Source organism: Rhizopus microsporus (genome assembly GCF_002708625.1).
Source record: "Rhizopus microsporus ATCC 52813 unplaced genomic scaffold scaffold_5, whole genome shotgun sequence".
Lineage (NCBI taxonomy): Eukaryota > Fungi > Mucoromycota > Mucoromycetes > Mucorales > Rhizopodaceae > Rhizopus > Rhizopus microsporus.
Window position 1 is genome coordinate 757,237 of NW_019671920.1, and position 23,842 is coordinate 781,078.

Sequence of the window (23,842 nt, forward strand, 5' to 3'; positions counted from 1 at the left end):
GAACGCAAGACCGAGATCACCAACTGGCTTGTCCTCCTCATGGAAAGTTTGACAACCATTATCCACAGCAATTCCGATAACATCCGTCGTGATCTCTTTGCAAGACTCGATGTTGCTGAGAGGGAAGTCGATACTATTGTCCAAGATACCAAGAAGAAGTTCCTTTCCATCACTTCATCCTCTGCAACTAGCAAGGTTGATGTAGAAACACAGAAGCTTGTCACAAGCTCCATAAAGCAATCTCTTGACTGTATCGATAACATCAAGGTCACCGTCCTCCGCCAGATCTCTGTTGTTCGTGAAATCTTGAGCCGCATTGAAGTTGAAGACATTGACGTGATCACCGAAAGAATCCATGCTGTCATCACTCGTACTCAGCACCGTGTTCACCATACCTTTGATGCTGGTATTGAATTGGCCATCACCTCTGCCTTTGAAGGCAAAGTTGTCACCTGGTCTGAGATTGCTACTATTCCTCAGTCTTTCAAGGACGTTCGTGTGGTTGCTTATGATCTCGTTGGAACCGTTGTGAACTACCGCAAGACCTTGTATGAAGTCTGGAAGAGAATTGTTACTCCCAAGAATGATGTTGTTCTCAGCACATTGGACTTTAACAACTTTGTCAATGACTGGTTCGGTGCCTACTCTGAGATCAAGAGAAACAATTTTGTCCAGAAGCGCCCTGTTTCCGATGACGTTAGCCTTCACGAATCTCTTGTTCACATCTTGCAACGCTACTATGTTAGAGAATCATTCTCTGATGCCGAGATTGAAGAACTCTGTGAAAGCTGGAGAAAGATTGACACCTACGAAGACGCATCCATTGGTGTTCGCCGTATCAAGAACCAAACTAGTTCCAAGTATGCCACCATCGCCATCTCCGACTCTTTCTCAACTCGTACAATGATCGATTTGGCTCAACAAAACTGTCTCTGCTGGCACGCTCAGTTCTCTGCTGAGATGTTTACTGGTACAAGCCAATCCGCTACTGAAGCTGTTGTTGAAGGAACTATTCGTTTGCTTGGCTTGAAACGCGCTAGTGAGCTTGCCCTTGTCTCATCTAACGCTCAATTGGTCTCTGCTGCCAAGAAACAAGGTTGTCATGCTGTCTTGATTGAACGTGAAGACTTTGCCCAACACACTGAACATGCCTCAGTCGAGTATGATGTCAAGGTTGATGGTTTGGACGTCTTCGGTGAAAGTGTACAAGCTTTCTGGGAACATGAGTCTATGGCTCAAGTTTGGAACGACAAGCAAGCACCATCTGCTCCTGCCGTCTTTGTTCAAAAAGTCAAAGGATGGTTTAACAAATAAGAAATAATGTAATCATTTCCACTTATTGTATGATTTTTATCATTTTATATTTGAAAATAAATAAATAAAAAAAAAAAGTGGAATTAAAATGCAAGTGTTTATTATAATGTAATGTCATGAATAAGCTTGATTAATGCAATGAATGTAAGAGTGAATATCTGTATCTGATGCAATAGAGTCTGGTTCATATTTGATCTTGTTTTGTAAAGTGAGTGGAAGTTTGTTTATATCAAACTCTGGGCAGTAACTAGTCACGTTTGCCTGTATTTGTCTTATCTTACAATGACTGCCTATAGATTGATAAAGTATGCTCATGATCTGTTTCCTACAGCATTGTTCGTTATCTGGCGCACATTTTAATATGCTCCCTTCGCCCTGTTGTTCTACAGGTTCTTGGTTTAAGCCTCTATCAGTAATGAAGTTTTCAAATGGATGTGTCTGTTTTATAAAGTTCATCTCTTGCTTCAATCTCTCATTTTCAAGTCTCAATCTATGAATCTCAACTGTAAAATCTTGTTTCATTTTACTGTTGATCTCTGTAAGCTCTTGTATTTCTCTTAATAGTTTTGCTATTCGATCGTTTTTTCTTTCTCGATAATTTCTCTGATTGATACGGTTTCGTAATCGTCTGTAGGCCTTTGGATCGTCTATGGCAGCCTAAAAAATGATTAGAAACAATATTGAATCAAACAAACAGATTCAGTACGTCGTCTTCAATGAGTTTGCGACCCACTCTTTTAACTAGATTAGAGTCAACATAAGATTATAGTCTTTTTTTTCCTTTGTAATTACTTTGCATGGTTGACTCTTGTGAGTCAAGTAGATCTGAATCAGTTGAACTTTGTCTGGAGTTTAACATTATGGAAATAAAAAGAAATGACAATCACTTTTGTAATATTTGTTAAAAATAAAAAGTATTAAACATAAAAGTCAATGGGACAAAAGAATAATATGTTTATTAAGTAAATATCCTATTGACTTATATATGGTTATTGATGCGTAGAGGCTTTGCTTTCCTACACTTTGTTGGGGATTTTATTTAATGTCAACGTGTTATCCTTACAGTTATACCCTAATGAGGCTTCTAGACCATTTATAAAGTGAATCTCTAAACTGATATATGTTATGTATACGATGTATCTAGCGTGTAAACATCACAACTTTTATTAAATATTATACTTCAATGTCTTTTTGCTTTTCTTTCCAAGAAAGCTTTTTCCTAAAGTAAAGGCAAATGTATGAAATAATAACTAAAACAGGTACTTCAATCAATGGACCAATGGTTGCAGCCAGAGCTTGTTCTGAACGTATGCCATAAGTTCCAATAGCAACAGCAATGGCCAATTCAAAATTATTACTACTTGCTGTAAAAGACTGGGTGACGACTTGCTTGTAAGGAAAGAAGATCTTTAGGATGAAGAAGGGAATAAAGAACATGATGATGAAATAGCAAACCAAAGGTACAGCCGTACGACAGACAGGGCCTATATGGTCAATGATTTGGTGCCCCTGATTTGCAAACATGATAATGATTGTATATAAAAGACCAACAAGAGCCAGAGATCCAAATCGATTTATGAATTTTTCTTCGTACCACACTGAGCCTTTCCATCCTTTCAAAGTAAAGCGAGTAATTACTCCAGCAATCAGAGGAATACCCAAATAGATCAAGACGGACCGAGCAACAGCCCAAATATCAACCACGACAGATTTCTCTGGAGGTGCGCCAAACCATGAGGGTACTATGTTGATAAATAATACGGCGTAAGGAGAGTATAAAGCAATTTGAAGTATCGCATTGATCGCAACCAAAATAGCGCAGTAGTCTGAGTCACCTTCAGCAATGGATACCCAAATGAGGACCATAGCGATACATCTAGACTAAAGTGTTAATTGGATGTCTATAAATTATACTATACATATATATAAATATATTCGTTACCTAGCTAAACCAACCATAACAACTCCTGTTCGAAGCTCAGGCAGATCAGGTAAACAAGCCCATGCAAGAGCAGTCATGACGATGGGACCAATGATCCAGTTTACGAAAATGGATATAGCAATTTGTAGCCATACCTGCTTCTTTGATAATATGATATGAAGCTGCTCATATTTCACCTTGCAGAGAACAGGATACATCATGATAAGTAAACCTATGGCAATAGGCACCGATACTGAACCAAATTGGACTGTTTCAAATGACTCTTGTACATTAGGAACATAATAGCCAATGACAACACCAATTATCATTGCAAGCAATATCCATAATACCAAGAATCTATCTAATAGATTTAATTTCTTTATAGGCGCTATTGCAAAGATAAGATTAGATTTCATGATTTATCTCTTTTCGTTGTAATTTTACATAATTCGACCTGTTCATTGTTTAATGAATCATGATTTTCTATAACATCCTTTTCTTCAAAAGGACTTGACATGAAAAATATTTTAAAGAAAGAAAAAGAAACAGATAAGTATAGTTTGCCCTGTCATTTACACGGTTTGATCTTGTTACACACAAAGAACTGGGTTTGAAATGAATGAGTAATTACAATTTTCAAGGTAAATGGCACTTTTTTTTCTCTTATTGAATATGAGACAAAAATTAAGGAGATAATTCAAGGCTTTTTATATGCAATCATATTTAATAAAGAAAGCCTAATCAATTTGTTCAAGAATCCAGTATATATTCAGCAACTACTTGAATAATGATCGATTCATAAAGTGGACAAGAGCCTATCAACCAGATGGATATACAAATAACTATGTTGAAAGCTGGTACTATCAGATCAAGACTAGTTATCTACAAAGTAGAAGAGTTAACAGACTCGTATTGTCGTAGACCAATGTTTAATTCTAACTGACACTGAAATAAGTGACAATGATCAATATGGAATAAGATCATGTAGAATATGAATAAATTATTACTACTTCTGTATATAAAAGAATAGACGTCCCTAATAGACGGTTCTTCTTACGGTAAAAGAAAGAAGATGACTCGAATTAGTAAATGTACAATGTAATTAGTACTGGAAATGAATTAGAAATTTTCTTTATCAATCAATTCATGACAGGTTTAAATACTTGAGGCTATGCATGGATATAGAATGGGATAATGATATTTTTCATTATAGGAAATTTTTGGCTGTGGAATTTCAATTAATTTTTTACTGGCCTACCACTACGCATTTACTGGCCTACAGCCGCTAAAAATTTCGTAGTCCATAATGAGCATCCTTAATTATGGCCAACAGATTTTTTTGTGGCTGTAGGCCAGTAAATGCGCAGTGGTAGGCCAGTAAAACAGAAAATGAAGATGTTGCGTTCATTCGCCCAATTCATTCTATTCTTTATATTCTATTGGTTAGAACGTACTCCCATTCTGCCATATCATTCGCTCATAATCATAGCTTTAGTAGTATTAAATACATGCTTCCTTCAAATAATCCATTATAACTTTGGCTTTATAGTATATTTATTCATTTAGTATCAAGACAAAACAAAACAAAACAAAACAAAAAGAAAAAGAAAAGGGAAGAAAGGCATAAACAAGGTCAATTTATCTACATTCTTATTGACCTTCGTAATCTTCGTCTTCTTCTTCCGTAGTAATAGTTCGTCGCTGTTTTCTTGAAGAATTTGACTTGCCTATAAAGATGAGTTTAGCTGGTTTTGCTTTTCAATAGAAAATATAGTAAATTACCTTTATCACCAAGTCTTTTTCCGAGCAGATGCCTCTGAGGACCATCGACGGTGAGCTCAGTGCTTGCATCAAAGTCAAACGTGAACTCTTCGTCTACAACTGATTGACTATATAAAAGCATGTTAGTGAATATTTAACATATATAACAACAAATGTCTCTAATACCTACCTCGTCGTTTCAGAGATCGCTAGTCTTGATTCATTTGATGAGTCTTGGACTGCCTCAGCTATATCATCGCCTAAGAAAGGTTAATATTAGTAAGATAAGTTATGTGCAAAAACTTGTCTACGACTATACCTTTGCCAGCACCACTGGTAGCCTGCTTCTTGTTTCTTCGACGGATAGAAGACCGATAGTAATCGAGGAGCATTTTGCTCCCCAAGAACCAACACAAGCACGAAGAGGAATATAGGGTGATGCCTTAGCTTCCAGCTCTTGAATGGCGTCAAACCGAGCATCGCCAGGGACACTCTGCCAGGTGCTGTCTTCGTTGATAGCAAGTTTTTTCTATGCCATCAATGACAGTCTTGACAAGGACTAGTGATACATTCACCTTGAAAGCATCAAGTATCCCATCGCCAATGCTCTCGTGCTCAGAGCCACGTACATCATCTATGAGCCTTTGAAAATGCTTCCAGGAAAAGGGAGCAACGCGATCTTTTCGACCGGAGCGTTTATCCTTGATTCTTGGCTCGGGGATGTTGCGGTTAGGAAACAGGTTACCTGCCAAAAGCCCAATGGTGGCAGCAGCCTCAGCAGATTCTTCGGCATTTGGCATGCTATCCAACGAGGCTTTTAGTGTACCTACTTCTTCTGCGAGCACAGTAACTTGCTGCTTAAGAAGAGCTACTTCTTCCTTCAAACTCTTGTTTTCTTGCAGCATCACTTCAAAATTGCTGCGCATGTCGGTAAATCTATAGTTAACACTAGTAGTCAACTGTTGAATCATAAAGGTAACATTTTCCAAAGTAGGCTTAGATGTAGTAGAGGTGGGGAACATTTTAAAATTTTAAAGAAAAAGAAGACTAATTAAAATAAATTCATCGTTCCAAGCGGTGTATGTTCGTGTTTTCTGTCATGAGACCAAAAGATATACCCCCTTTCATTCATTCCTACTCTTTTTCCGCATAAAGCCACAATAAACTTCACGCTTACGACTTTGAGTTTAGGCTTGATAAATGGAGCTTTGTAGGGCCATATATATCCTCTTTCACGATTGACTGGGAATACGTTAACCAAAACTAAGAGTCTGGAGTCATCATTTGCTGAATTATACTTGAAGTAAGCTAGTAGCTAGTCCTTCCTAAAATAAATTTAAAGCCTAGCAATACCGATTACTTAATTAGACTTTTACTGGACAATCACTGCGCATTTACTGGACATTGAATAATTTCGAGGGAAATTTTCCCATAATGGTAAAAGGGTATTTGTATTCAATGATTTGAAAGTTTACTGCATAGCTTGTATCTACTTGCTTGATGAATTTGCTCGTGGTTGATTATGATTCTAACTATTCTGTTTTCTACATTCTTAATAACACCATGTTGCCTAAGAGGTCATCGTCGGAGATCTGACTAGTGGATTTATTCTTTGGTGTACTAATTCTATTGTTGATTACAATAACATGCTTGCGCTGGCTTGTCTTGTCTTCTTGTCAACAGTCTCAGAGAAAGAAAGGAAATGAATGTATTAATAAATCTATCCTAGTGTCGCTTTAACTCTATCAAAAACTTGGGTATCTTCACCATTATACAATGATTCAGAAAATTCTGATACGTTACTGCCTTGAGGCTCAAGCGACAACGCTCTCTTGCCAATAAGTACACCGACCATCGATAAATGCTCATGTATTAACCATAAATTTTGCTTTAAAATGCTTATCATAGAATGCGTTGCCACGCCACGTAATCTGGGCCTGTTTCTATATCAGTAGACTAAAGAAAAGGAGAAATAAAGTTATTGATGAGTTTGCTTTGATGCTGCTTTAGCACTAGCAAGTACGTAGCTACCTTTATCAGCAAGCAGTAATTTAGAGAGTCCCAACAAAACATTATTTACAGACTCATGTAGCAACACCATTGTGCCTAGAAGCATACTTTGTCGCTCAGCAGAGAGAACTCAAATAGTCAACAAAGTCCCGTGTTTTAATGTCTAAAAAAGAAAAGAAAAGCCAAAACTATACTATTTATCAAGGTGTACACTACCCGCACGAGGAAATCTACGAAAGGGTTAATGTTACAAGCACTACCTGTGATGTTGTCAGCAAATCTTTTCAGTGTATGGCACCAAGCTAAGCTTGTTCAGGAACAGACATCTTTCCATGTTCCTTGGTATAAAATATGACTTTTATAAAGTTTCAAAAAGAAAGAGATAAAATGTGGCTATTGCTGTACTTTATTTTATGTTGTCAGCTCTGTCAATAAAGAACCAAGGTCATTCAAGAGTAATTTTATATCAAAGGATATCTCAACCGAATACCCTCAGGTTAGGTATGCACTATACCTTCTCAAAAAAAAAAAAAAAACTTGCAAGCAAAGGATCATACACTTAATAAAGAAGATTCACTTCTTAAACTTGCGTTAATACTAATCTTTTTATTCTGACCCTGTCTATTTTTCGAACTTATGACATAATTCTTGTGATATTGCACTACACCTCCTTTGAATCTTGGTATCTGTTACTTTTTTTTTTTTGAAATACTAATAACATTAGCTAATAAAAGCTTTTACTCTTTTTTAAAATCTTTTCTTGAGACGGTGAAGTCTCTGGTCCATCTTCTTTCTCTGACTCTTCTCAATATTGAGTAAGCCATTCTGAGCCTTAGATGTTACTATTGTGTTGTGCGTATTACTTTCTTGAATAATAGTATACGTGTTTCTACCGATATCTTTGATAACCCAAGCAATATAGACAGCAAACAGCACAGTAGTTCCAAATTGTGATATGTCGCTTGATAGATGGTAGTTTCTTGACTTTTGGATCCTGGTGATATACTTTGTTGAGCGATCTGCCCGTATAACAGAGGACTGTAGTCCAGAATGAATGAAACAGATGGTCTGTAATTTCTTATTGTCATCACATTTGAGCAAAATATTGTCAAGCATGTCCTTGAGACACTTTGACAGCTTAACAAAACCCTCTTCAAGACGTTTTGTAGCCTGGTCTCCATCATATGCTTTTCCAGCCTTCGAGGCACCGTATTCTTCTACTTCGTTATGACTGCAGGATTTCTTGGCAAAGACCATATCGCACCCACCACATCCTCCGTCTCTGTTTCGCCAACTAGGCCATTGTGGGTCGTTCCTTCCACAGTTGCTGTGTGGCTCACTCCGACCTCGGATGTGGTTTTCTTTTCAGTAGCTTCTAAAATTCGCTTACTTATCCTTTGTCCTTGCCGTCTTCTGCTAGCTGGCCTTAAGTAATACTTCTCAAACGTGTCTGCATTTAAACTCCAATTTGCATGGATCTTTACTTCTTGAATGGAAGCACCTTGCTGTACTGCGTATGTGCTTGCTGCTGCTCTGATTGAATGTGCTGTAAACTTATCAGGGTCGATACCCGTGATGGTTAAGCTTTTGCTGATTCATTGAACCACTGTCTTGTCCTTGATTGAAGAACTTTTCGAAAAATCGTCATCCTCAATATAGGTGAGGAACAAGGTGTGATTGCTAGATAGATGAGCTCTTCTGCCCTTAGTACATTCAACAAAATACCAAAAAATCTTCACCGGGCAAACGATTTCCTCGTCAATGCCTTCGAACTTAGATTGTTTTGGAGTGATTTCTTTGGGATTCCTGGCTAATAGCATGACACCAACTATCTTCTGCTCATTGTCCATCTCAAATTGGACATCCTCATATTGTAATCTGCCTAGGTCAGATCTTTGTCGCCACATGGTCACCATAGCTAAGAGTAAAACTGTCTTTTCTTGTAACCTCTTTAAGGCTCCTCGTTGGTCTCCAAGGCCTTATCATGTCGATTATAGGCGTCAGACTGTACACCTCCTTCGTATAGTTGGGTCGATTCTCCTTTTTGTCTGGAAAAACTGTTGAATCTTTTCATGAGATGCTTGTTATGTAATGGTTTAAATGACACAAGGCAAAGACAAAAGAAGTACTCTTTGAGACTAATCTTTATTCTGAGATAAAGACAGAAGGAACATACAATTAAAATAAAGGACCTACAATTTATAGTTGCTATCAAATGGCCAGTAAGCCACTATTCTAAGCGTGGATTATAACTATTAGCGGTTCCTGAGTTCACAAAGAAAGCTTTTAATTCATTCCTGACACTGATCTTATTGTTCATTTCATGATCTGGGTTATGATACTGCTTTTACCGTGAGAAGGATGATCTTTTAAAGAAGTGTATCCTTTTATATAAAGAAGTAATGATTCATATTCAAAGGAGAGATTCTATTTAATTCGACTTATCACTAAAAGCGTGTACACGTAACCTTATAATGTATGAATTCACTCTATTCATACTGATTACAATTGTTTATCTCAATGTCAGTCCTAAGCAGATATTGTTCTACAACAATGCTAAGGATGGTTTGTCGGAATGTAATACTCGAAATACAGATGCTATTGCTGATCTAATACCGTTGAGATGCTGATATGAAAATTGTTTGTTCTGAACTAGGTACTCTACCACTATGCCAGGATTGTATGTGGTAGGATCTATTCTTGGTACTTGTCTTACACACCACTCTGCCCATTTTCTCCATTGAATATCATAGTTGTTGTGCGTGCTGATCTTGTTCGAATGTGATAGAAAGTCACTTACACTACCTGACATCCTTGCCTTTTTCTGTTGATGTGCCCTGATAATCTCCAAGCGGTTAAACACCAAGTCTTGTTAGTTAGCATCTTGATCGGGCCATCTAAGCATTGACGAAGCATAACTGGCCACCAGAACTGTGTCTGCCAAGCTGGGGCCACCGTCACCGCCGTCTTCACCTTGTCTTCTTGTAGCTTTCTCAATACCTGTGGAATCAACTTCCACGGAGGGTGCAAGTAGAGGCTCTTCTGAGGCCACCTCTGTTTGAAGGCGTCGATAGCCTGGGCAGGCGGATCGGGCATTCGGCTCCAGTAACGTGATAGGCGGGTGCTTTCCCTTGACGCAAAGGCATCCAGGCCCATCTTCCATCTCTGTTGAAGCATTTTGAAAAAGCGTTTCGGCAGAGTCTATTTGTAAAGAGGCTTCTGTTGTCTGCTTAAATTGTCCGCTTCTATGTTTTGTACTCCTGACATGTGAAAGTACCTTACCTGAAGACAGTGCTCTATTATAAGCTGTTGTATCTCCAACGTCAATGATTGTAGCAAGGCTGATGCTGTCCCGCCCGACTTCTTTGCATGCTTTAGAGCGGTCATGTTATCGGCGTAAATATGAAATAGCTCGCCTTGGTTTCTTCCTGCGTGCATTTGAATCGCAAACAGAGCTGTCTTCAACTCTCTTGCATTGATTGAAGTTTCTCTTTCTTCCTGGGAACAGAATCCATTTGTTCGTATTTGATTTGATGCTACTTCCCAACCTGTGTCTGAGGCGTCCACATATATCTCCACTTTCGACTCCTTGTCGTTTTGTGTTGACCGTATGGGCAGATCATTCTTTAACGTTGCCTTCTCTATCCACCAGTTCAACTCGTTCCATACCTGTGTCGATATCTCGCAGCTCTTCTCCCAGTTGTATCCTTGAATCTTCAATGATCGGGTCAGATCTCTCTGCAGGAACCGTACTCTGAGTAGTGCTTCCTCCATTGTCGGTATCATAGCTGTGATCTTCCCCAATAAGCTCGCTATCCATCTGCACGAGAATTTCCTTGTCGCATTTTTCAGTTGACGAACTCGGCTCACTAGTTTGGAAATATTCTTTGGTGGCACACGAATTTTCATCTTGTGGCCGTTGAACGTGAATCCGAGGAAATCCTGCGACTGCTTGGGTTCCAAGTTGCTCTTCTTGTAGTTAATGATAAACTCTAGGCACTGCGTGTAAGGTTGTCTAATAGAATATTCTTTGATGTAAGGTATACATTTATCATAATTATACGTGAGTGATATTGATTCTTTGTTGACCAAACTGACAACATAAAATTAGAATGAAGGAATAGCGACATTTCTTTCTTCTTGAAAAGAAACGCAAACCACGACGGTAACTTTATAAAGTCATGTTTAACGTGGTGCCATATATTGAAAGATTTTGTTGGACTATATCATAGGTAGTGAGTAAAGGTAATGCCCGTAGCATTAGCTTATTTTCTGGCGTGTTTCTGGTGCATGTAGTGTTTCCCTAAAATTTAACCTGCATTTCATAAATAGGTGTTCAAACCAAAATTGTTTAAAGACCCCACAGTCCAGTGCCAGCATTCGGAGACTTTGGAACCGAAGCCTTGCTGCTGTGCTCAATTTTCGATGTAGTTTGTTTTCACTTAGAGAAACAAGTGGACGACTTGAAAGATTTACGTGCAGTAGACAAGATAGTAGTAGTAAAAGAAAAGGTTCATGCAAAGAAAACAGTCGAACAGAAAGAGTCAAATAACAGTCCTCCTTGGTTACTGCTGAGGATGCACATAGTGCAGAAATCATGTCCACAGAAATAAAAACTTAAAGCGCCTAGCTTTACTGTTGAATGCATTCCTATAATTTTTTAAACCGTCTAATTTTAAACTAAAGAACTGTACAATCATGTTTATTAAAGGGAAAAGAAGATAGGCTATTGAGGGGGTATTTATCTAAAAGATTCATTGTTTTAGTCGACGTTCTTTTCTTTTGCCACTATTTGTTTTATGAACAGACCTTCTTCCTTCTTCATCCATCAATTCATTTAAACTATCTCTTCTTATTCTATGTTCAAATGAAGGTGAATTGGATCCAGAGCTATATGAAGATCCAGAAGATGATATCCATGATCGTCTGTTGTCATGTACAATCACTTCATCGGGTAACACGCCTCCAACTCCAAATGTAACGGATGATTTGGGTCTGATCGAGGTCACGACAGTTTCATAAGTGGGTGACTGGACAAGAAGGGATCTACGTTTAGCACGATATTCTGAGGGTCGCATCGTCTTTTCATGATGTGTAGCATGTTCTTGTTCTACAATAGGCGAACGCTGTGCTATCACGTCAATAGGCGAGAATACAGGGGGAGAGCTGAGTATAGGGGTATGTGTGGTAATAGTCATTGGCTGCTGCTGTTCCTGCATTCTTTCTGTCTGTGCGCTGCTTAATTCGAGGTACTCATACTGCTCTAGTATTGCATTCTTGGACTTTAATCGTCTATAAATAGTACACAGACCAAATATGTAAGATAACCACAGAAAAGCAAACGCCAAGGTGATATTGATATAAAGTGATGGATCCTTGATATAGTATTGCATATAACCGAGCCATCCTGTATTTGCGCCCATGAATAATATACCCGCTGATATTGACAGAATTGACGCTAAGAGACCGCTGACAAGGGTAATAGAAGCAAATATCGATCTGTGTTTACACCTTTTCTGTTTGCTATTATCCAAATTCAAATCATCGTCTTCTATATCCAACACTTCTTCATCCTGTATCAAATGATGCTCGCGTAGCATACTTCGAGGCAAATTTTCTGTCGGTGATTTGCGGAATATGATTTGAATGAGGCGAGTCATCGATCCAACGATTAATATGTATCCCAACATGGTATGTACTTTAGCTATATAGGTGTCTTTTTCTATCTGCTTCAACCCTGAAATGATGGCTAGTGTATATTGAGCATAGATATTCTTGATCCTTATATTTTATTACCTCTTCCAGTTAAACAAATGATCAGACTATTGACAATATTCCTTTCGCGAACTGCTGGTATCCAGGCCTGAACACTTAGACTGATGGAGAATAGGCCTCCTGTAAACCAAAGCAAGCCGAGGTTGATAGCCTTCCATTCCGTTCCTAGTATGTTTGTATCTATGCAATATTTAGTACTCCGTCCAGATGACTGTTTGAGCGTAGTACCTGACAAAATTAGAGAAATTAACCCCCATAATGTGATGATCACACTTTCATAATATTCTGGAGTAGCTGGTCGCGGTAATTTAATGATTGCCAATAAATGCAATAAAGTAAATGAGCCGTACATCAAGAATCCTATTCCCATGGCTAAAGGCATAAAGCACTGTGATCCCATGTCGTTCTGGCAACTGTCCGTAAATACAACCGCGGAGATCACTAAATAACAAAATGCGACTATCAAAGCAGCCCAACCCAAGATGAGATCAACCCATTTTGTTGGTTTAATCAAAAAATGAAATATACATTGTGTGATGACAAGGCACAAAAGTATGAATCCAAAAATATGTAACACGAGTGATGCAGTGTCTTGTTTTGTTTGAATGAAATATCCAGTAATAAATCCAATAGTGCAAAATATACAGGATAGACCAATGATGGCTACTTTTCGTTTACGTAATTGTCGTGTTAGTAACAGAGGATAACAACCGAGAAATGCAATAACCATAGAAACTAAATGCGTGATAACAATAGGTTGTTTGAATAATGCATGCGTTGAGAAAGAATGAATAGAAGTGTCCATCCGTTTGAAAATGTTAGTATTTCAACATACAGAAACAAAGAAAGAAAGAAGAGAAAAAAGGAAAAAAGAAAGAGAGAAAAAGGTACACCAGAATGTGGAGTTTGTAAAAAAAAATCACTTTATTTTTATTTCTAACCAATAACAAGTTTACCATCCTGGAAGTTGTACTCTACACCATTGTTTAGTTTACATACTTTTCATAATGAACCGTAACTTACCGGGAACTTCGAGGTTAAGAGGTGCAGGGCCTTTACGGATACGTCCAGAGATGTCATAGTGAGAGCCGTGACAAGGACAGTACCATCCACCATAGTCACCTGCTTCACCAATAGGAACACAACCCCTACAGAATACATCATTTAATAACTATTCATGCATTTGTTTCCGACTCTATAGAAAATTCTTACAAGTGAGTACAGACACCCAACATGACAAGCCATTTGGGATCCTTAACACGCTCAGCATCTTGCTGAGGATCACGCAATTCAGTAATGTTGACTTGGTTGGCTTCAGCAATTTCAGATTCGGTACGGTGACGAATGAAAACTGGCTTTCCTCTCCACTTAATTGTCACATTCTTTCCTTCAGGAATAGTGGCCAAGTCAACTTCGGCCTTAGCCATAGCCAAGACATCAGCAGAAGCAGACATGTTGGCCAAGAAGTCACTGACAGTAGCTTGAGCACCAGCAGCAGAAACCAAACCAGTGGCACCGACCATCATGTAAGCATAGTTACGGCTGGCTTCACCGCTATGCTTAGTCTTTTTGTACTTGGAGAAGTCGGGCACAGTAGTGGTGCTGTAACGGCGTGCTTGGAAGTTGTTGAAGGGACCCACTGCGGGCAAGAAAAAAAGTTAATAATTAAACTCTAATTTCCAATTTGGAAGGACATGTTACCGTTGACATTGGACTTGTTGACTAAACCTCCAGTAGATCGTTGCTTTGTGGAAGTAGTTAACAAGGGTTGAGAACTGTGGGCTTCATGGTGTTCTTCTTCAGTGTTTGAAGTGACATGGAATATTCTCTTCACTGCATTTGAAGTAGCAGGTGCATTGACATATGAGCGATTGACGATGGCAGACGCAAATGAGCGTGATAAGGAAGCCATTGAAAATAGAGTGGGGAGATGTAGTATAGAGAGAAAGAAAAAAAAAGAGGTCCAATAAGCGGGGATTTGACCCCTCTCATTTCGACAAATTTTCCTTACTGATTTTTTTTGGCCATGAACCACGTCACATTTTTTTGAATGAGTGCCCTTCTTTCATAACAAGTGTGATTAGAAAAGAAAATGTAAAAGCGGTTTCATGCTTTTGATATTGAAGGGAAAAGGAAGCATAATATTAAAAGATAAAGTGAACATTCCTGTTAACTGTTGTCATTTATATAAATGAAGCAGTTTCTGAATCTTGCTTGAAATTCAAGTACTTTGTAAGTTATCGAATTGAATGTGTATGTGAGAGAGAGAGAGAGACAATATTGTATAAGCGATTACTTTATAAACATGATTTGGCTGTTTTTTACAGCTGATTAACTTCATAAGCAGTAATAGCTCATACTCAATTAGACTTGTAGTCTAAGTCAAGAGAAAAGGACTCTTGGGTCAAACAAAAGAACAAAGAGAAGATAATATAAGGATTTTGTAAAGACAATAAAGAAAACACGATTTTTAGAGCATAGCTGTATGCTTTTAGAAGGAATCCAAGCAGGTAATGAAACCGAAAGTCAATATGCAGCAAGAGAATAAAAAGTCAAAGCGCGCATTTGCCCAAATTTGTGGGCATATATGTGCGAATAGACTATATTTGACGGCCATGTAACTCCGTTTGTATGCAATAAAGAAATGATTACGAAAACGGAACAACCAATTCTAAATTTAATTTTGTGCATCAAAGAATAAAGTCTTTATTCGTTAAAGAAGATAGAAAGCCTTTTGTTGCCTACAAGCAATACACTACAATTACATGTTTAGATCAGCTATATACGCTCACGCTCACACAGCTATTTAATGGAGTACATAATCTCGCGAGTGGAGTGAAACTAAGTTGAATTTGGCTTGAAAAAACGTGTGCTACAGAGCAGCTACACTCACAATAAATTGTTTCAATCTCCTTCTTACTCCCTGACAGCTTTAATGATTTGCTTCATCTTTTTATAGGCAACTTTTATTCCCATTTTCATTCTTTCTTTCTTTTTTTCTCTTTCTATTGTTCTTTTTGCCTTCATTATGCGCATACGAAACTCTACATTACTGGTTTATTTGTTATCAACGACCCTAGTTACTTGCTTACCTGCTCCGTCTGCAAAACCAATCCATTTACCTCTCCAGCTTGTCAAGTCAAAGTCTATTTACAAGCGTTCTGAAAGATTGGAATTGCCTATCCTAGACGATTTGGATATAAGCGAAATAGGCATTACTGTGCAAATTGGCACACCTGCTCAAGAATTTACTCTCCTATTCGACACAGGAAGTGCAGACACCTGGGTACCCTCCACCAGATGCACCGAGCTTACTGGATGCCCTGATGTATTACATCATTACGACCCTGCAAACTCTACCACATATCAACCGTTGACAGATAGACTTGATATCACATACAGTATCGGTAGTGCAGCAGGAAATTACTTCACGGACGTTGTGTCACTGGGTGTCGGTTATACAATCGCGGCACAAACGATGGCTATGGTAGATTCTGCAGTCGGCGCTATATCTACTCAGAAAAACACCAGCAATATCATCCTCGACGGCATTCTTGGTGCAGGTCTTCCTGGAGGCACTGTACGATACTTACAAGGCGGAAGATCGTATGACCCAGTTCCTGTATCACTTTATAAAGCTGGATTGATCCCCAAGCCAATGTTTTCTATTGCGATTGGTGAGCAAGCTGCTGGAAAAGTCGTTTTTGGAGACATCATTACGGAGCAAACCAACGGCGCTTTTGTCTACACGAACCTTGTCACCTTTGCAGGTATTCTGAACACACCTCGATGGATGGTGAACACTTGGGGCTTCGAGTTTCAAAACAAGACTTCATCTCGCAACTTTAAGTTTAATCAAAGGACTCCAGTCAGCATTGATACAGGTTCAAATCTTATGTACCTACCAGCGCCTTTAGCTAAAGATTTAGCCAACACGATCACATCTGGTCATTTCCAAACCATCTCTGGTCTCTTCCACATTGACTGTCAATACCAGGAAAGCACTGATGTACTAAAGACTTATTTCCCGGGCACGAATGGTAGAAATGTATACATCTCTATTCCTATTTCCAAGCTTGTAGGAAAACGTGAAAGCGACGGAAAGTGCTTCTTTTTGTTCTCTCCTGCCAACGATAAATTTATCCTTGGTAACATGTTCCTTCGCCATTTTGTTGTTGTTTATGATTTTGGAAATAGCCCTCAAATTGGATTTGCTCCTCTTCTAGAAGGTGATCAACAATCTATCCTTCCAGATTCATCTTAGTATATTCCATTAGAAACAACAAGATTATTTGTATTTTTAATCTAAATAAATATCTATTTAGGAGGAAACAAAATAGAACTAATCAAAGACAATTCTTCCTCCCTTAATCCACGCTCTCCTATTCAATGTAAAAAAAAAAAAAAAAAAAAAAAAAAAAAAAAAAACTATCCAAGACATAAATTAAATAATGCCATGTGTTCCTCGTCTAATTAAACAATGGATTGTGGTTCGTTTAATTAGGAACATTGTTCATATTGAAGTATATGGAGTTTTCTTTATTTCTAGTTGCCATTGAAGCGCTGTCGCTTTAACGAAGCTAAACGCTGATATTCTTCAGACACTGGGACTGTTGGATCCAAATCTTGAATATTCGTGATTTCTTTAAGGCACTTTCGGAATGCCTTTTGAACAGCCTGCATCTTTTGTGGGTTTCGCGTAAATACTCTTATGTTGACGTCTTGAAACTTGGACGGAATCATATAAGAGACTTTTTGCTTTGAGATATTAAATGATTCTACACATTGGGAGCAAATCGTTATTACGGTATATATATTAACATTTATGCATACCATTTTCGTTAAACTTGGAGAAGAACCGAATAGAGTCAACAGGATTATTATCGTTCATTGCATAGTTGATCTTCGTAAAGCGTACAATGACATCGTCTTCAACTAAACCTGCATTGTCGGATTGATAGTTTACAATATTTTGTGCATTAATCACATTCTGATATAAATAAGTATATTGTGTTTTTTAAAGCAGGATAAACCGTACTAACCTGGTTTAAATGGCCTTCTAACTCGGGAGGCACAAGAAATTCATCTACAAATTTGTACAATTCTCTCTTTCTTATTCTCTTTATAATTCCACGCGCCTTTTCTAGCTCAGGACATTTTGAACTCTCTATAGTATGTACAATGTTATCTGTCAGATAAAGATAGTCCTCTGGGTTATCGACCATGTCAGCTATTTTCAAGTAGTCATCTACATAGATACAAGTAGTATTAATACATTGGTATTTGTAAATAATATTATATATCTTACTGGCTGCTAAAAATGCATCTACAATCATTAGCTCTATGGCTGTTCCCACTCGATGAGTGTAAATCTGTTTAAATAGACTGTAACGTGTGTGGAACATTTCATACAAGTTGTAGACCTCTTTGTGATGATAGCATATTTCATTATTAATGACTCGACTATAGACAAGCAATCTATTGGCATCATAAGAACTTCGAAGACCTAAGTTGTAAGAATCTCTTTCGATGTAATCAAACTTGTCAACATCTACGCTATTCTTTTTGTTTGCTACAATGTCAAACAAGAACTGACGCTCCCTATATTTACTATATCTCTTATTACTAATAGTTCCCTTCTTTAAGTCTCTAGGATCTACCTCTGTGATCGGGTTTCGCCTGCAATCAATTCTTTTATGAAATTGACTTCATCTTTTTCAATGTCGATATGATTATCATCAATCAAGTATTCCAGCATTCGCTCTGATCCCTGTTCATGCGTCCACTTTTGACCGGGCCTATTCAGATAGGGATTTGATATTTTGTATCATCTCTTGCTATGTATCGCTTACCTTGCTAAAGGCATAAATGTATTATCAAAAACATGAGAGAATGGGCCATGGCCTATGACAACGGATCAGCACTGCTGTGAATCAAGAATTATAATTAGCTTACCAAGATCATGACACAGTCTATGTATCCCATAAAAGCCATTTTAGTATTCAATTGACAACTCACGCAAGTTTAAACTTACCCTGCTAGTTTAACACACTTGATTTCATCATTTGTAATCTCCAATTCAGGTTGCTCTCTTGCAAATCTTTCTACAAGTGTACCAGCAAGGTGGGATACACCTAATGAAGATCATCAGTGACTGTCCATTGTGATGACTGTAATATATCGACGAGTTTACCGATTGAATGCTCAAATCTATTATGACTTCCCCCGGGAAATACGTAATAGAGTACGCCCAACTGATGATACAATCAATAAAAAAATTCAATAAGTACATGTGTTTACATACCTGCTTCAGGTCTCTTAGTCGCTGAAATTGTAAAGTATCGATAAACTCGACTGTATAGTTATCTAAAAGTATATGCCCCTATATTTTCGTTTGTAAAGATGATTGACAATTTGCCTAGTTTTCTCGGTATTTACATGAATAGGATCATTAATAACTTTATGTCCATGAAAGAAGGACTTTGGCTCTTGAAACTTATTAGCGTTTTCAAAGGTATTTACAATATTATTTATTGACATTGTGAAGCGATTTGAAGAAAGAAGAAGAAAAATTTAATGAAACAATAAGCTAATATAATGAGGCTGGGTTTCAATTAAATTACACCTAAAACGTCAGTGCACGGCTGTATGCATTAATTTATTTGAATAATCGCCTAACAACAAATGCAGAACGGATCCAACGGCTGTCTATGACAATGAAAAATCAATATTATCTAGCACATCCATAACGATCTGAACAAATTTGATAGCTGTGCTGTCCTGCTTAAATGGCATTGACTTTAAGCCTTTCATTTCAGCAACGTTCTTGTTTTCTTGTTCCCTGCTTAAGATCAAAGTCTGCCTCTTTCTACTGTTGAATAAGAGTGCATCGTAATTCCAAGGTTATAAAGGCAGTGTATTTTGAGTTTACATTTCAAATTTTGATGTTTGTGAAGCAAGCTGGCTGCTATATTTGAACTAATGGAACATCGACACAACAACTATCTCATGGTTTCAATCTCAGATATCTTGTCGCTTACATTCCCTTACACATCGTTCTTTAAGCCTTTTTGCTATCACAATTTCCAAATACATAATAATACTGTATTTCTATTAATTATTGACGTTAATTTTATAAAATATTGTCGTAAAATAAAAGAATTATTTACGTAAAAAGACGACAAAGAAAAATATGTTTGAATAAAACGACATGTCAAAACAGAGAGATAATGAGTATATGTAGAAAAAGAGAGAGAAAGTATGTTAGTATTAGAGCATATATCCTAATATTAGTTTTACTTACCACCAAGGTGCATTCTGGGGAGGGTAGCGATAACTACCCAGGAAAGTTTAAACAAAAAAAAAAAAGGAACGGAGGACACAGAGAACCCAGGGCATCAGAAGAGACTATTGGGGAACGTTCCAGATACATACCAGAGAGCAAAGAGGGCGGGACAAGCGAGTCAGAGCAAGGACCATGAGGATAGGCTAGTTTTGATTGGTGAATCTTTGAACACTCAGAGGGACACTTGATAACTGCTGTAAAGAAGCAAAAAAAGGATTCAATTAAAATGGGTTTTTATATGTTTTTCTTTTTCAAATAAGTTTCAGGATTGGATACTTAGGACAAAGAAATCATGTCAAATAGAAGCAATCTGCTTCGTGACCATTCAAGAATATGCACTGCCAAATATGACTACATGTTCTTCTGGTTTTATGGAAAAACCGAGTAAAGAATTTAAACTTTTACAAGGAGACTAAAGAGGGCGATTTCTAATATTAGGTTAGTTTCAACTCCAAGGCAGCCCACCTGTTAATATTACTGTCAAATGGAATAGTGAGCCATATTCTTTTTGTATTTGCTATTACTCTGATAACATTACAACGGTTTCAATACGACATCTAAATTTGGAAATACAGTATATCCATGGACGTCAAAGCTGGCACTACGAAGATATTCTTGGCGACGACGAATTTACATTTCATATAGCATGAATTTTGTTCTCACCATTGGGTGCATTTATTTTCGATCACAGGCGAATTTACTTTCCAGAAATAGTGTTAACCTAAAAAACACCAACAACATTACAAAATCCAAAAACAGTATACATTTCAGATGATTGGTAAATTCATGGAAATTGGTTCTCGAGCAACTAGTGTAGTTGTATCAGGTTCAGGAGCTAGGCGATGATGTTATTGGCTTAAGGACTGGAGAAGACATAGACACGATTTCAAGACATGCAGTTAGCACGACGCGTAGGATAATTAACAAAGCAATAATGGGAATATCTTTATCTAACTTTCTATGAAAATTAACGGCATTTTGGTAAGTATGCTGTGTCGAGTGTTATCCAAAAGCGTGATAAACTCTGGTTCATTAATAGAAGATTGGTATTGTGTTTTAATCAGCACATAGGTATACATCGTCTACAGGGCGTAAGAGTCAATGAACATTTCGCCAGGCGTGTCGTCAATTGGCTAGATTACTGAAAAAGACGATCGAAACTCTAAAAACGATATGGTCTCAACACATGGCAATAACCCTTTTGGCTTATAATCAAACGAGTGGGATACTGTTGAGCAACTTTAGAGCTCAAACTTTTTTGATGTCATTCAGTCATTTTCAACGAAATTATTACATAGATGTCAGATTCTAGTGTTGGGCAGTAGATCCATCAACGGAATCCTGATTTGGCATAGTGGAGGTTAAAATTTCTCCAGACAAATAGTGCAGAGACTTGCAAATTTGGGTTACTATCTACTACCATGATTGTGATGAGTATGTTGCTGGCTGGTAATAACTCTGAATATTTCCTGCCTAGACTTCTGTATCACTCACTTTTGAAAGAAAATACCACATCAAAAGGCATGAAAACTTCTCCAAGCATAGTAATACCAAATGCATACGCGCTTTACCCTTCTTCTTATCTAGGTATGACTCGTAGTTACAATTTCAAACGCAAAATACTGTATATAGAATGTAACAATAGGCTTCATTCTCATTATTGTTTGTAATATAGGGCTAACCCCAATTGGATTCATCCAAGCTCAATATTACAATAAATTAAGCATATTGTAATGCTTAGATAGCTTAATATTAATTAACACTCTTGGATTTATTTAATTTATTTAATTTGCTAAGGGAAGTTCATTGAGCCACTTGTTGAAAAAGTCCAATGCATTTTCTGGTTGATCAAAAGGAACCTAAGAATATTGATTAACACAAACGTTCATATAGATTAGTTAAGTCATTGGTACCATGTGACCAGCTTCAAAGATCTTGAGGAATGTGAGATTTCCGAAGCTACGGACATCACCTGCATGTTTTCCTGTAAGATCACTATACCAAGGTTCAGTTGGTGCAGCATTGTATCCTTCCTGACCGTTCCATTTCATTTCCAGACTCCAAGCTAGATTACCCACCCTTTTGTGAAATGATTTTAGTTCAAACGATACGTTGCCCCCTTGCTTGTTCAATTACCAGTTACAAATCCAATCCATGTCACCAACATACAACAAGACACGAACACCTGCCTCTAAAGTTTCTGCGACTTTAGGCGAGTAATCAAAAGAACTATAAAATTTTCCTTTTTAGTTAAAACATGCCATTTCTGTTGTTATTTTTTCGTACTTGTCACCAGTTGTACCAAATCTGTATCCAACGGAGCTGCTGCAGCTTTCATACTTTTCTACCTCAGGATCTACACCCAAATTGCTAATAACTTCTGGTTTGTTGGCGTAATCCTGAATGGCTTCAATCAAATTGTAGCACAGTCCACTGTCGCCTTCGCACTTCATACGAATATCATAAGGGTTTAATCCTGTTTGTTCAAAAGGGCCAGCTTGTCTACTTTCACAATAGAGACTAGCGGGAATACATGTCAAGGAAGTAGGGAATCTATAACAAGCGTTCATGAGAGATTCACACCGAGGATAAGTAGCTTCCATGTCCTTGCAGGTAGTTTCATTAAAGATGGGTTGATCTGCACAGCGTGTGAATATGATGACGTTTAGAGATGTTTTTTTACTTACATTTTGTATAATTTGTGCATCCATACGTTTCATATTCTTTGAATTGAATTTTGGGACTGGTCCAGCCATTGCCAATCAGCATAGATTTATAGTTGATCTTCAATAAGCCTTTCTCGGTTGCCTCCTTGTTATTGTTTATAATTTCAGATGAAATTGCAGGAAGATAGTGACCAGCTGAAAAGAAAAAACAGATAAGCAAAAAGTAAAAAAAGGTGATACACATGTAACGTTACCATATGACTCGCCAGAGATATGGAAGGGACTGTTTGCGTACTTTTTGTATTCATCCAAAAAGAGCTGTAAAAATGCGTATACATCACGAGCAGATTCTTCAGTGTTCTTCACTTTGGTCTTTCCATAACTGTAACCAACTCCAACAGGCTATTGTAAGATGAAAATGTGAGTTTATATAAAAGCTGTCAAATGTAAAAAAAAAAAAAAAAAAAAGTACCTGGTCCAAAAATACGACGTTTGCAGCGTTATTCCAACTATAAGGATTTCTGGTTGTTCCGTTACCGTCCTCATTTACCAAACATGGTCTACATGAACTATATGTTGGTAAAATAGCTTTTGACATAGTTTGATATTACCCTAATTCCATCCATAATCCCATCATGGAGGAGCAACCAGGGCCACCGTTTAACCACAAGACAAGAGGATCATTCTCTGGATCTGCTCTTGACTCAGTAAAATAGAAAAAGTAATGATCATCGGTATCGTGTTTATCGATATATCCAGAATACTTTATATAATCAGTCATAAAAGCTCATTTTCATAAGTTGCATAAAATTTTTACCTGGACGTTGTTTTCGCATGAAGATGGTTGCTTTATTCTTACAGAATATCCTGATACTTTTTGACTAGTTAATACTTTATACCCCTGAGCCTCATACATTTGTATGGTATGTATGTCTGGGGTAGCAGCCAATGAGCCAGTGACAAAGATGAAACCAGCTGTTAATAAGGATACTATCTTTTTTGAATACAGCATCTTTTTAAATTTAAAAAAAGAAGAAAAGAAAAAAAAAA

General features: G+C 37.5%; 10 protein-coding genes across 10 annotated transcripts; 1 reads left to right on the top strand and 9 right to left on the bottom strand.

Annotated features, from left to right (window-relative positions):
* Positions 1-1,341: 1,341 nt before the first annotated feature.
* On the bottom strand, positions 1,342-2,297 carry RHIMIDRAFT_115011 (uncharacterized protein). Its single transcript, XM_023605308.1, has 3 exons — positions 2,107-2,297; positions 2,021-2,046; positions 1,342-1,971 (listed from the first exon to the last, which is right to left on the bottom strand). Exons 1-3 carry the CDS (start codon positions 2,171-2,173, stop codon positions 1,429-1,431), a joined length of 636 nt encoding a protein of 211 aa, XP_023467864.1. The 5' UTR covers positions 2,174-2,297; the 3' UTR covers positions 1,342-1,428.
* Positions 2,298-2,454: 157 nt separating this feature from the next.
* RHIMIDRAFT_308162 (arsenical-resistance protein ACR3) lies at positions 2,455-3,752 on the bottom strand (the record flags this gene model as incomplete). Its single annotated transcript, XM_023614558.1, has 3 exons — positions 2,455-3,190; positions 3,257-3,623; positions 3,680-3,752. 3 exons carry the CDS (start codon positions 3,750-3,752, stop codon positions 2,488-2,490), a joined length of 1,143 nt encoding a protein of 380 aa, XP_023467865.1. The 3' UTR covers positions 2,455-2,487.
* Positions 3,753-4,850: 1,098 nt separating this feature from the next.
* On the bottom strand, positions 4,851-5,190 carry RHIMIDRAFT_115026 (uncharacterized protein). Its single transcript, XM_023605309.1, has 2 exons — positions 5,018-5,190; positions 4,851-4,962 (listed from the first exon to the last, which is right to left on the bottom strand). Exons 1-2 carry the CDS (start codon positions 5,136-5,138, stop codon positions 4,886-4,888), a joined length of 198 nt encoding a protein of 65 aa, XP_023467866.1. The 5' UTR covers positions 5,139-5,190; the 3' UTR covers positions 4,851-4,885.
* A 273-nt stretch (positions 5,191-5,463) lies between these two features.
* On the bottom strand, positions 5,464-6,018 carry RHIMIDRAFT_236148 (uncharacterized protein; the record flags this gene model as incomplete). The annotated part of the gene is made up of 1 exon (XM_023608488.1): positions 5,464-6,018. One exon carries the CDS (start codon positions 6,016-6,018, stop codon positions 5,464-5,466), a length of 555 nt encoding a protein of 184 aa, XP_023467867.1.
* Positions 6,019-7,753: 1,735 nt separating this feature from the next.
* On the bottom strand, positions 7,754-8,263 carry RHIMIDRAFT_250307 (uncharacterized protein; the record flags this gene model as incomplete). The annotated part of the gene is made up of 1 exon (XM_023610715.1): positions 7,754-8,263. One exon carries the CDS (start codon positions 8,261-8,263, stop codon positions 7,754-7,756), a length of 510 nt encoding a protein of 169 aa, XP_023467868.1.
* Positions 8,264-11,696: 3,433 nt separating this feature from the next.
* RHIMIDRAFT_115051 (uncharacterized protein) lies at positions 11,697-13,658 on the bottom strand. Its single transcript, XM_023605310.1, has 4 exons — positions 13,010-13,658; positions 12,803-12,961; positions 11,816-12,755; positions 11,697-11,751 (listed from the first exon to the last, which is right to left on the bottom strand). The coding sequence occupies exons 1-4, from the start codon at positions 13,584-13,586 to the stop codon at positions 11,748-11,750; spliced, it is 1,680 nt and encodes a 559-aa protein (XP_023467869.1). The 5' UTR covers positions 13,587-13,658; the 3' UTR covers positions 11,697-11,747.
* A 75-nt stretch (positions 13,659-13,733) lies between these two features.
* RHIMIDRAFT_278315 (cytochrome c reductase iron-sulfur subunit) lies at positions 13,734-14,747 on the bottom strand. Its single transcript, XM_023612743.1, has 3 exons — positions 14,483-14,747; positions 13,994-14,420; positions 13,734-13,929 (listed from the first exon to the last, which is right to left on the bottom strand). Exons 1-3 carry the CDS (start codon positions 14,691-14,693, stop codon positions 13,773-13,775), a joined length of 795 nt encoding a protein of 264 aa, XP_023467870.1. The 5' UTR covers positions 14,694-14,747; the 3' UTR covers positions 13,734-13,772.
* A 1,005-nt stretch (positions 14,748-15,752) lies between these two features.
* Positions 15,753-17,177, top strand: RHIMIDRAFT_278316 (acid protease). The gene has a single exon (XM_023612744.1). The coding sequence runs from the start codon at positions 15,810-15,812 to the stop codon at positions 17,043-17,045; it is 1,236 nt and encodes a 411-aa protein (XP_023467871.1). The 5' UTR covers positions 15,753-15,809; the 3' UTR covers positions 17,046-17,177.
* A 57-nt stretch (positions 17,178-17,234) lies between these two features.
* Positions 17,235-19,369, bottom strand: RHIMIDRAFT_278317 (HD phosphohydrolase domain-containing protein). The gene is made up of 11 exons (XM_023612745.1): positions 19,220-19,369; positions 19,086-19,163; positions 18,975-19,035; positions 18,816-18,915; positions 18,737-18,753; positions 18,634-18,685; positions 18,442-18,579; positions 18,090-18,391; positions 17,824-18,029; positions 17,615-17,771; positions 17,235-17,559 (listed from the first exon to the last, which is right to left on the bottom strand). Exons 1-11 carry the CDS (start codon positions 19,319-19,321, stop codon positions 17,327-17,329), a joined length of 1,446 nt encoding a protein of 481 aa, XP_023467872.1. The 5' UTR covers positions 19,322-19,369; the 3' UTR covers positions 17,235-17,326.
* Positions 19,370-21,910: 2,541 nt separating this feature from the next.
* RHIMIDRAFT_287243 (peptidase S10, serine carboxypeptidase) lies at positions 21,911-23,708 on the bottom strand (the record flags this gene model as incomplete). Its single annotated transcript, XM_023613459.1, has 9 exons — positions 21,911-21,985; positions 22,040-22,205; positions 22,263-22,355; positions 22,413-22,764; positions 22,814-22,987; positions 23,047-23,194; positions 23,265-23,352; positions 23,404-23,555; positions 23,610-23,708. 9 exons carry the CDS (start codon positions 23,706-23,708, stop codon positions 21,911-21,913), a joined length of 1,347 nt encoding a protein of 448 aa, XP_023467873.1.
* Between the last annotated feature and the right edge of the window lie 134 nt (positions 23,709-23,842).

What these genes read in the sequence shown, in the direction of transcription:
- RHIMIDRAFT_278317 (XM_023612745.1), bottom strand. Translation starts at nt 19,321, where the DNA reads ATGTCAATAAATAATATTGTAAATACCTTTGAAAACGCTAATAAGTTT. An exon ending in TTATTAATGATCCTATTCAT is followed by an intron (nt 19,164 to 19,219) that starts GTAAATACCGAG and finishes ACGAAAATATAG; the next exon opens with GGGCATATACTTTTAGATAA. An exon ending in AGATGCATTTTTAGCAGCCA is followed by an intron (nt 18,030 to 18,089) that starts GTAAGATATATA and finishes GTATCTATGTAG; the next exon opens with ATGACTACTTGAAAATAGCT.
- RHIMIDRAFT_115026 (XM_023605309.1), bottom strand. Translation starts at nt 5,138, where the DNA reads ATGCTTTTATATAGTCAATCAGTTGTAGACGAAGAGTTCACGTTTGAC. An exon ending in AAAAAGACTTGGTGATAAAG is followed by an intron (nt 4,963 to 5,017) that starts GTAATTTACTAT and finishes TCATCTTTATAG; the next exon opens with GCAAGTCAAATTCTTCAAGA.
- RHIMIDRAFT_278316 (XM_023612744.1), top strand. Translation starts at nt 15,810, where the DNA reads ATGCGCATACGAAACTCTACATTACTGGTTTATTTGTTATCAACGACC.
- RHIMIDRAFT_115051 (XM_023605310.1), bottom strand. Translation starts at nt 13,586, where the DNA reads ATGGACACTTCTATTCATTCTTTCTCAACGCATGCATTATTCAAACAA. An exon ending in AATTTCTCTAATTTTGTCAG is followed by an intron (nt 12,962 to 13,009) that starts GTACTACGCTCA and finishes AATATTGCATAG; the next exon opens with ATACAAACATACTAGGAACG. An exon ending in CATTTGTTTAACTGGAAGAG is followed by an intron (nt 12,756 to 12,802) that starts GTAATAAAATAT and finishes AATATACACTAG; the next exon opens with CCATCATTTCAGGGTTGAAG.
- RHIMIDRAFT_115011 (XM_023605308.1), bottom strand. Translation starts at nt 2,173, where the DNA reads ATGTTAAACTCCAGACAAAGTTCAACTGATTCAGATCTACTTGACTCA. An exon ending in ACAAGAGTCAACCATGCAAA is followed by an intron (nt 2,047 to 2,106) that starts GTAATTACAAAG and finishes TAGTTAAAAGAG; the next exon opens with TGGGTCGCAAACTCATTGAA. An exon ending in GCAAACTCATTGAAGACGAC is followed by an intron (nt 1,972 to 2,020) that starts GTACTGAATCTG and finishes ATCATTTTTTAG; the next exon opens with GCTGCCATAGACGATCCAAA.
- RHIMIDRAFT_278315 (XM_023612743.1), bottom strand. Translation starts at nt 14,693, where the DNA reads ATGGCTTCCTTATCACGCTCATTTGCGTCTGCCATCGTCAATCGCTCA. An exon ending in CAACAAGTCCAATGTCAACG is followed by an intron (nt 14,421 to 14,482) that starts GTAACATGTCCT and finishes TCTTGCCCGCAG; the next exon opens with TGGGTCCCTTCAACAACTTC. An exon ending in TTGGGTGTCTGTACTCACTT is followed by an intron (nt 13,930 to 13,993) that starts GTAAGAATTTTC and finishes TGTATTCTGTAG; the next exon opens with GGGTTGTGTTCCTATTGGTG.